At 40.5% G+C, this 11,493-nt stretch overlaps 1 protein-coding gene across 1 annotated transcript; it reads left to right on the top strand.

Moving 5' to 3' along the window:
- The first annotated feature begins 768 nt into the window (after positions 1-768).
- Positions 769-9,259, top strand: eve1 (even-skipped-like1). The gene is made up of 3 exons (XM_050068249.1): positions 769-922; positions 2,655-2,896; positions 8,318-9,259. Exons 1-3 carry the CDS (start codon positions 919-921, stop codon positions 8,801-8,803), a joined length of 732 nt encoding a protein of 243 aa, XP_049924206.1. The 5' UTR covers positions 769-918; the 3' UTR covers positions 8,804-9,259.
- The last annotated feature ends 2,234 nt before the right edge of the window (positions 9,260-11,493 follow it).

Below are 11,493 nucleotides of genomic sequence, written 5' to 3'. Positions count from 1 at the left end.
TTTTATTTCAAATTTAAAAAAAAAAAAAAACAAAACACTTTACTCATGTCCCAGAAAATTTTGAAATAGGTATGGGTATGGTATACTTTATTATAGCCTCTGCCTTCAAAAATAAGAGTAAATGTCTTCAGATTAATCTACTTCAGTAAAACCCGAAAATATATCAAACCACAATATTCATATTTAATACCATTCTCGATTCAAATAAAATATGTGTTATTGAAAAATCTGATACCCTGTAATAGGCTACTGAAAATAGATTAAAATTAAAAAACAAAAACACGTATCGGCTATAATACCTACAGATATGGCCGTAATATAATTTTAATTAGAAATTCTTCTCCACCGTGCTCCATCTCGGCCAATTTGGAGCCATTAGGCCTGTAATGATTTACTTCCAAACCCGCAAACATCAAACGGCGGAGAACAATAAGAGTCTGGTTGCTGTCTCTGCCTGCGCGTCTTTAATTCTCCATAACAAAAGTACAAAGGCCGAGACGGAGACCAAAGGCTTTATCCCTAAACACCTTTAACACCTCTCCGGGCCGCGGCGCCGCGCCGGGCCGACGAGCACACGACGGCCCGTCTGGAGCGCCTGTGATAGGGGCAGAGGAGGAGAAGAGAGGGAAGCAGCCCAGGGGAGCATAGACAGTAAAGGAGGAGGAGGAGAGGGGGGAGGATGAGGGGTGTGTTGGGACAAAACACCTCATCTTTTGCCTGAGTGTCTGAACAGACCTGGATCAAGTGTGTGGGAGAGAGTCTCAGGGAGGTAAGATTTTTGTCACACTGCAGTCAGCATCTTCTGAAGCGGAGCGGAGCAGCCTGAGGAGCGAGGATACTCAGCCTGAAGAACTGTCGAGAAAAGACACACACGGGAGGGATTTCTTCACATTTATACAGTCACACAGAAGCAGCCTGATGCGTAAGTACACGGAGAAGTTTGAGCAAACTTTGTTCACCACTGCTAACTTGTTTGTCAAGTGCTTCCAAAAAGTTACTAATATAACTGAGATTACTGTTATATTTCTTCTACAGACACATTTACAAAGATTGTCTTAATTCCAAAATTAGAAAATAAAATAAAATGTCCTAAACATAAAATATCCATACCAATAACCCTTTGGTTTTGTTGACATTGTTTAGAGCCCCACAGACCTCTCTGCTATGTGTAAAAATTATGAAAAATAACCACAAAATCAAACAATTTTTCTTTTGAATATATTTTGTCTTTTCTTCTGACTCTATTAAATCCCATAAAGCATTGAACGTTTCATGTAGTTTCATCGAAAGCCATTCACAGACAAAAAATTGTACAGTATGTTGATGTTAATCATGTTTGGGTCCATTCAACTCCAGAGAAACTCCCTGTTAGAGCGCTTATGAACAAACAGGTATTAAAGTCTTAATAAACTTATTTGGGATTGGGGAGGACTGGTAGCCTACTGTGTAGAAAGTACTGTCAACTCCAATCACAGATATAGAGCAGTATAACAATGTATTGTATTTAACCATGTTTTACAGCTAGGGTCTCTGACACCCAATTCAGAAGTAGGCTAATGTGGACCTTCAGAATAAAGTTACAAGTATTTTTTATAATATTAGAAAAGGTTTTAAAGTAACATACCGATGAAGTGTGTAAAAGGAAAACTACAGCCATTTTCAGAAGTCACACATGTCATTAGTTATTCATATGGCTTAAGACAGTCCAGAAATATTAGTAACCATGAACAACTCTCTCCCAAATCCAAAAACTAGAGTGCTAAAACTCAAATTTGTGATGTCATCGAGTATATAAAGTCTGGAGCTGCTCCACTGACAGTGACTTGGGAGAGATGTTGTAGATGACACTGAGAGCAGCAGGGGGATGTTCTGAGTATATGGGAACATTTTCTGTTTCACAACTGAAAACACTACAACAGAATAAAGCTCATTTGGGTATTGGAAAAACATTCTGTGGTTCAACAAAATCAGGCTCCCATTCATTGTCTAAGGAGCAGCTCTAGACTTTTCCAAGTTTGAGACTGACTTCTCTGGTTTCTGGCTTTAAGAAGTAAGTAGCTCATGTTCACATATAGTGATAAAACAGGCCATGGAAATAACATATTATAATTCTTAATTTGGGTGGTGTTCACTTTTAAGAAGGCCCAGGGTCCCAAGGACCCAAAACACAACATTTGGTTTAAGAAGCACAGGCTAATCTTTGGGCTTTTCCTTGATCAGCTTCCTTACAAAATTTCATTTACAGTGTATTTAAAATATCTATCATTCAGCACCGCTACTTCTGATTCACTTCACAGAGGACACGTAACCCTCAATATTAAGAACACCAAATAAAAAGGTGAAACTAGCAGAGGACTTCTTTTTTGACAAGATGTTGACATTTATACCCTAAATTGATGCAGGCACGGCACATATAGTGCATACAATTTCACCGGAATGGAAAAATATGAGTGCTCAATTCTAATTTTTTCGGAGGACACCCAGATCCCCCATTACACATGAGCCCCCCTCTAGGAAACCTACGCCCTTGTAAAAAGCCTGTCTGTAGGCTGGTGTTTCCTGCTCCCACACATTTGGTCTGCATTAGCAAATGCACATTTACTGTTAGATCCTTACATTACTGCCACTTAAAGCTCGTGCTTATGTCCTTTCAGTGGCGGAGGGCAGACAGACGCCGGTGGCAGCCGCCGCCGTTGTGCACGGTCCCGGCGGAGAGGAGCGCACGGAGTCGTGCCCGCGCAGCACCTTGCTCGACCAAAGCCGGCGGCACCGGACAGCGTTTACGCGAGAGCAGCTGTCCCGGCTGGAGCAGGAGTATGGCAAGGAGAGCTACGTGTCCAGACCCCGGCGCTGCGAACTGGCCACAGCTCTCAATTTACCGGAGACAACAATAAAGGTACTATGGTTATTCAGCGCTGCAGTCTCTGATAATGGACCGGTAACATTTTAAATATGTTACTTCACAGATTCATCAAAATGCCACCATATCAGTGAAATCCAGTTAAGCGTTTCAGAGCCCTCTGAGCAGCTCCTCTGGGAGCACACAGCACCAGCCTCACAGATTTTTTTTTTTCTTTTATGCAGCACATGAAGATGTATGCATCTCACTACCAGTTTGATAGCTTCCACCACACAGTAACCACACACAAAAAAACTGTGGTCCATTTAATATTCCAGTATAGTAAGGATGTAAAGGTGTACAGAGAGTGGGAGGAACTGGGATTTCAATGGGAGCCCAGCACCTCATTTTTGCCCCATGCCCCCAAGCAGGTTAATCAAGCTTTATCTAAGGAATTTTGGCTTGAACTTGACTTTGGCTTAAAGTAGGATTTAAACTTGTGCGCAGACTCTACGCCATAGCCTATACGCAAGTCACCTATGTCATTGTGAGCATTTTACTTGTGTGGTGGTGTGTCTATGTCACTCTGCAGTTAGACCTCCAAAACACTAGTCGGTAGCAGGGTTTCTGTGAAGTGCTGTAAAGTTTAGTTGATTCAAAACATCAAAACACACATTAGATATGGCTTAATAGAGACAATTTCAAACACAAGTACACAAATTGGCTTCACTATAACTCGCAGCATTCACAGACAAACACTTGTGTTAATCCAGACACATTTTCCCCACAAACACAACATGCTAACGTTATTAGCACAAGCCTATGGCATTTTACATTGCATAAATTAGCCTAGCAGCTAGCGAACTTTTCCTCTTCTCATATAAAACCAGGAACGACAGCAACATTTAACATTTGACATTTTTCAGCACTGTAAAGCATCTTTGAGTGTCCTGAAAAGCACTCTATAAATCTGATGCATTATTAGTATTATTATTAACAAAGGTAATGTTACAAATTTCGGCTCCATTAGCCCTATGGGCCCGAACGACGCATAGTGCGTCCAAATTCACACCTGTTCTTCTCTGTGGATTTTCTCCGTGACCGTGCGTCATAGCGAGAAGCCACGCATATCACGTGAAACAGCGGAACTGTAGCTTTCCAAGAAGGCCAAGCACTTGTCGGTAGTCCAGTGTTTTCACAGTGAAAAAAAAATGATAAATTTACACTAAAATGATGTATAACAGAGCTTTCATACAGCTTTGCACACATATTACTCTTGGATGGTTTACTCACGAACGCAGGCTCACACAGAAATGCCACGCATATCACATGAAAGTGCAGGACTAGAGCTTTCCAGGGATACCACACACACCATTGTGTTGTCATCCCATCACGCTATAAATCCAGATCAAGTGTCTACAAAATAAAAACCTGATGAATTTCTTTACAATCCATTATACAGATCTTGTTATCAGTCACTTCATATAGTGAGGAATATTGTATCTTACCACGTCTTAGGCTTGCGTGTGTTTCTCCCTGTCTATCCACATTTGTAGTCCGGCTTTCAAGATGCAAATNGATATAAAAATCAATGTAAAATACAGGCACATAGAAGGACATGGAATGATGGCAAATCTGGTTAGCCCAGATTGTCCTGAAAAAACAAGATATAGCATGTGTATGTAGCCTTTATAATGACTGTGATATGACCTTTAAAGTAAAGGCAGTAAAAATACCCCAAAAACGCCTAGGGCCCAAAGGGTTAGCCTACAACTCACAAGGTTCACTGACAAAACAGCTGTCTTATACTAAACATGTTTACTAACAAATATAACATGCTAACGTTGTGAGCACAAGCCTATGGCATTTTACTAGGTATGAATTAGCCTAGCAACAAGCAGAGAGTTCCTCTGCTCATATGAAGCCAGGATAATTCCTGAAATATAAATCCCCAAAAGATAAATCACACACAAGACGTAAAATGCTATTTTAGTGAAGGCTTTATTATCTACACAATTTATTTTTTCTTATCAGTAAAATTAAAGTAAATAAAAGCTTTGTTTGCACTGAAGGAAATGGCTTCAGCTTACAAAAATAAACACTAGGTCTGTATTGCTGCAACATGTAGTTACATTTCTGGGGAAGTACACATCAGGCTAAGGAGTAGGCTCTACATTGATGCAGAGCACATGCTGTAGTACGGCGTTGATTCAACGCAAAAGGGTAAATTCTGTGTAAGTCTCAATACATCCACCTTGCTTTGGACAGTTATAGTTAAAAACAACTGCATTTTGAGTGTGGTTTTCTGTATTCAAGACAACATTCCTCATTCTGCACAGAGGTGCTGTCATGGCTGTTGCTTGGCGACATTGATTTTCTCTGTTTTGGGTTGCTAGCAGGGTGTAATTCTGCCACCAAAGACGCCTCAGATGCTACCAGCCTGTGCACTTCTGTTATGCACCTGGTGTAATCCCATCATGCAGCCCATAAAGAACAAGAAATTCTGTGTAGGGCAGGAGATAGGGGAGCTGAATCGCTCAGACATAACAAGACTTTCACTCAGGAGTTCTTTTCACATATGAAACCAAAAGTTACTGTTGTTTAAACGTCACATTGTGTAATTTATGTATCATTGCCATGCACTGACGTCACTCATATGATGTATTTACGTCATATTACATTAGGCCTACATAACAAACAACTTATTTTAACCAAAAACATGATCTTTTTTTAAGCCTAATAAAGTAGGTGTTTTTGCCTAAACTTGACCGGGTATGTTTCACAACATTAAGCACATTACAACGTGTTTCAGCCTAACCACCTATCAGCCAAAAAGCAATTGGAATAGTATATACCCACCTTCCCCCATCTATCCAGTAGTATACCCACCTCACCGACTGCCATTACACTACTGGTGACAGGTGGATTTTGCTTATTTTGGACAGAAGCAGGCTACCTGTTCCCCCTGTTTACGGTCACTGTGCTAAGCTAACTCATCTAACTCTCAGCAAGAAAGGTAATAACGAGTATTTTTCAAAATGTGGAACTATGTTGTATCTGGCTTGTCAAATGTGAACACAAACATTACAAGAAAAAACAGCAGTTTGTGGTTTTAGGGGACGTTTGTGCTGGAATAGTTACTTGACAAACATTTTGTCAATATGTATGCACAAATGATCCTTTTTGCTTTGCTGTTTCTGTGCAACATACAACATGTTAATCAGTGAGCTTCAGAGGGGCTGGAAGGTGTAGTTTTGAACACTGGACAGAGCCAGGCTAGCTGTTTCTCTTGCCTCTAGTGTTCAGCTAATCGCCTGCTCTGTACTATCCAGGCTGACAGTGAGCTTTCACACCAACAGTCTTTCCTCATTAATACTTTTTAATTTGTTCACAGTATGTGACACAGCCAAGAAGCAGTTCAAAACAGGAAGCAAAAACTATAAAGTTACTGACCTAAACAACAATGCCCCTTCAACATTTCCCATCAATGTGAGGTTGTGATCATCTCTTTTCTTACATGTCATTTCAATCAGCATGGCAGATTGAGTACTGACAGGTTTAGCAGTGTCTAACATGTGACGCAGAGGCCCACTGGCCCAGTGCGGCAGCTTTAATACTCAGTAAATGCATCCACCTTTCTGCCAACCATTGGAGGGTTTTTTTATGAAAGAGCAGGAATGTGAGGCGAAGCCTTGTAAACGCTGCCACCTGACGTTTTAGAAGCACAGCCTTCCGTGGAGATTCTATTCTATGAGCTGCTGAAATAGTTGAGGACTGGACAGACAGACACACAGACAGAAAGCTCAGTCTCAGCTTTAAAGCTTTAAAAGGATAGTTTGGATCTTTTGAAGTAGGGTTGTATGAAGTGGTTATACATAGTAGGTGTGTTACTTGCAGTAGATATAAGTCGGCACATTCCCACTTTTGAGGACCTGGTAAGATTACCAACGGAAGCTAAGTAATGTGCAGCTGTGGATGAAGACAGCAACAAAATGTATTTTGGCCACCTAAAAGAAAAGTCCCACCTAAAAAACTCTATATAATTTTAAGTGTATGCAATATTTCGAATATTTTTATTGCTTTACCTTACCATCAGACAGCGATTTCTGACAGAGAACTGAAGCTGCTATAAAGTTCTCCTCAAGGCCAGTTTTGCTGCCGCCCCCATGCATACCAGTACATTGCTTTGCTTCCATGTCGAACTGTTACTCTAAACTGAGGGCGTGCTGAGTGCTGACCATAGACTGTAAAAATAATGGACATAGCTACTGAGGATGCATTCACACTGGCACTATTTGGTCCACTTTAAACAAACCCTGCTTCCACAAATAGTTTGGTTTGTTTGGAGTGGTGTGAACGATCATTCGAACTCTGGTGCGCACCAAACAAGCGAACTCTGGTCCGCTTGAAAACTGGGGGTCTCAGTTCACTCACAAGTGAATCCTTGCGCGGTTTGCTTACAGTGGGAAATGCAAACGGACTATCCAGCAAACCAAAGAGAGGAAGTGAACCAAAGAGAGGAAGTGACGTAGAGCGCAGTGCAATTTGGGTAGAAAGGGAAGCAGAGGTAAAAAAAGAAAAGTTGGTTGCCGCTTGGTGCCGACAGACATCTACTGTTTGTAATACACTGACTATGGATAAATAACCCATACAACCCCACTTAAAAAAAATCTGAACTCTCCCTTTAAGAAGGTGAAGATCTCACTGCTTATGTTAACTATAGAAAATTAGCTGAAACATGAATGTAATTTGGGGTAAAGTATTGCAGTCAGAATATTTAGGCACATTCAGTACAATTATCAGAATGATTACTTTATCTACAGTTAGACTCTGTACATATTACTCCAGTTTATTTATGGTTCCCACACAATGTATTCTAATGACTTTAGTGATCCCTTTACTTTTCCTCTAACACCACCAGCAGTTTGACATTTTAGTTTTGAGTGAAATATTTCAACAGCTATTATATGGATTGTCATGAAATGTGCTATAGATATGCACAGCCCTGGAGACTGAATGATAATAACACTGATGATGCGCACACTTTTCATTTACTGTCACTGGCAGTTCTCAATTTTTTCAATACTAATACTTTCAATACCAGCTGTGCTTTGTAATCAATGCTAATTAGTGGATGTTAGTATGCTACTGAGTGTAAACATGTAAACATACTTCTGATACTTAAGATTAAGATAAGTAGTTTGAAGGTGTTTGGAGAATTACCTTTTATGTCAGCATTTATGGCATAACCTTAAGGTCATATTGTGCTGTCCTAAAAAACACAACTTTACCTGAAGCAGTTCAGGTAAAGTTTCCTGCAAATCTATACCTTTGTCTCACTCTCTCTTACTTTTTATCTTTTCTAATCTTAACAAATCCCATCTCCTCGCGCCTTCCCTTCTTGCTCTTCGTGTCTTTTTCTGTTCCTTCTTACTTTCTCCATATGTCTTTCTTCTTGCCATCCTTTCCTTTCTGCAGGTGTGGTTTCAGAACAGGAGGATGAAGGACAAACGTCAGAGACACTCTTTGCCGTGGCCTCACCCTCTTGTCGACCCTCTGGGGGCGCTCCTGATGGGCCGTGCCTCTCCTTCCTCCACCTTGCCGTACCCCTTTATCCCACCCCACCTGCCACACCTCCCTCTCCACCACCACTACCCCCTGGCTCTCTCCTCACCGGCATCCTCAGCTCACAGCCGCTACAGTGCACCTATGAGGACCCTGGATGCACTCCGCCTCTCCCAGTACCACAACCGACCAGGAGGGCTGCCTCCAACCACAGCAGCCCTCTACCCCTCCACCAGCATCATGCACCATCCCGCCTCATGTCCCTGCCCCCTCTGTCTGCACTGGGGACCAGAACAACTGCTGAAAGCCAGAGGGGAGACACTGGGACTGAGTCAGCCCCATAGTCCTAAGGCCAACATACAGTCTGCCAGTCTGGAGCGGAGAGAGGAGATGGTGTAAAACCATCAAACAAAATCTGATTTGCCACACTATCCAAGGCTGTCAAACTGCTGTCACATAAGCTGCTGCAGGCGAATAGCAGTATGCTCACTGTGAATTCTGTTAATGCTATTAAAGATGGACATGGTGGAGCTTGTGAAGTTGCAGTACACTTAAGAGTTTCACAAACTAGAAACAGGAAATGTATGTCTTATCTAAAACAATGCCAGTCACATGACTCTGCTGATTAACTGGAGCCAAATGTTTTTTAGGAGACACAAAATTGCTGTGCAATTATTTCAACACATTTAGTTGGTCTCCCTGAAATGAAACCTTTCAGTAGCATGCCCAGCAGGCCAAAGTCAATTTTATTTTGAGCACACTGCCAGCCTGAAGATGCATTCAGATTCAACACAGAGCAAATACCTGCTTAATTTTCATGACTTTGACCACTACAGTCTAGGCACAGTCTATGTTTACTTGTCCAAAAAATCAATCTACCAACACTGCAAATGTTAGCAGCTCAGATTTTTTTTGTGCATTCATAAAAAGGCGTCATACAGCCTGGGTTTGAGCAAAGTTATGAAATATTTTCATCTTTTCACAAATGCCACTTCGATTCATGTGTAACCTTTTCTTTTGACTTTGCAGCTAAGAAAAGCTTTGCTTTCAGTCTGACCATTCCTTGACTACCCTAAAGAGTAAAGAGTCTGCAAACTTCCAGCTGATGTTAAAGGAATACTTCACCCCCCAGATGACTATTTTATCAATTACTTACCCAATGAACTGTGAAGAAAACATTGTTTTTCTCGCATGCCTTCAGTGAACAAAGACTCCAAAAACAGAGATAACTATTGATGAATTGAAGTAATAGGGAACCACTGTAACAAACAGCAAAACTATATCAAAACATTTGTTTACAAACTTTCACACAACAGGTACAATATATCCGATTGGCATTTATCCATTCATATGCTACCTCCCAAACAGACAGCCCTTTTCGACAGAAAACTGAATGAAAAGGGAAATGTTATCTTTCTCTCTTCAAAGCCTGACTTCATTAACCAAAACAGTAATTATGCTTGCTGAAGACAGGGCTGTACAAGATGCATATATTTTTTAGCGTAAGCTCGGGTAAAAGGTTTTTCTACAATTTTAAGTTATTACTCCTTAAAAATAGTAAATAGTTTTCTGGAAATAATTTTTTCTTTGTTTCTATTCTACAAAAATCAATATGTCAGCCACAGAGAATGGTTTGATCCTCAGTTTTTGGGCTTATCCTCTCCCCACTTATTTTCCTAAGTGGAGACGTCAGCTTTGTTTCAGTAAATTTGATATTCTTTAGTATATGCAATCAGTTGTTATCTGAAAAAAGGGGAGTATATGTTTGCAGCAAATGCTGGAAAAATACCAGGATCTTTCAACTTTCTGCAGATTGTCACCATTTAGTGGTGTTGCTTTGAAGGAAAACTGTCTCTGTTTCATCTTCTGACTCACTGCCTTTCAATACTAACACCCTGGTGGTCAGCTCTTTACAATAGTTGGCTGGTAGAGCATTTCTGCACTTTAATGTACACCAAAAACAATTTTGGATACTTTGATTTGTCACTTTTTACTGCAGGCATTGCTGTTTCTGATATTATTTGACCCTTAAATGTAACCAGTGATGCTTTCCGCTGGTAGGAAGTGTAAAAAACAATGTCTAGCCTAGATGAGTGCACACATACAAGTCTGTAGCAGTGTGTTTGTTTGACATGATTCAGATTCAGATGAGTGAAGAGGAGAGAAGGTGAGGAAAAAGAAACACAACAGGACAATGTGAAGTCAGTGTCTGTAAAAGCACAACTGCACCAAATGAAGACAAAATGTACATGTTATGGAGTTGGTTTTCATAGATTCCTCTGCTGTAACACTAATGACTACTGCTTTTATTTATTTGTACAACCCTAACTTTTAAGTCACATTCACTGACATGTTTGGCTCCTTGATGGCAAGGATAGGAGAGTAAAGAGAGCACAATTCCTATTGCACAGAGTGTGTTTAAATACATTCACATACAGTCCTGTGGAAATGTGTAACTGTAAGTGCCTGACTGTAACAGTATCCTGGTAGAAGCAATCATTCGCTTTCTTTTTCAGAGTGAGGTGAGAAGATCAGTATAAATCGGGTGTGTGTGTTTCACAACTGCAACTGCAGTGGTCTCTCTCAGTACTGGACCAATGTGAAAAATTGTTGTCCTCATAAGTCACTTTGAGACAAAAACATGGGAGAATAGGGTCCAGGTTAAAAAATGTCCAAGTTTCCCTTTAACACAAAGATATAACATTGGTCCTCTCAACGCACACTTGAAATGACAGTGAATAAACTTTTTTTTTTTTACTGAATGATTCACTATACAATCTCTGGTCCTTAAATTGAGATAATGAAATGGAAGATGTTCTGTATGACAGGGAAATATCCCAAATGTCTCCTGTCCCTGTGTCATCACTCACTGTAAAATTATCCTGATATGTGACAGACCATTTAAGAACAATTACTTGAAGTTTTAAAACAATGTGTCTTTATTTTTATTTATTTTTTTCAATTGACTGATCTTTGCTCTGACATCAAACTGGTCATTACGGGATCCCCTTTTAAGCCACACAGCCATAAAACTCTGCAGAACAGAGGCAGGCTTTGTCTTACCCTTCTGCTGACACCACACCCAGAGC

The sequence above is a fragment of the Epinephelus moara genome, chromosome 18 (genome assembly GCF_006386435.1).
Source record: "Epinephelus moara isolate mb chromosome 18, YSFRI_EMoa_1.0, whole genome shotgun sequence".
Classification (NCBI taxonomy): domain Eukaryota; kingdom Metazoa; phylum Chordata; class Actinopteri; order Perciformes; family Serranidae; genus Epinephelus; species Epinephelus moara.
Note: the sequence above shows the minus strand (reverse complement) of the source record. Positions and strands in the feature narration are given on the sequence as shown.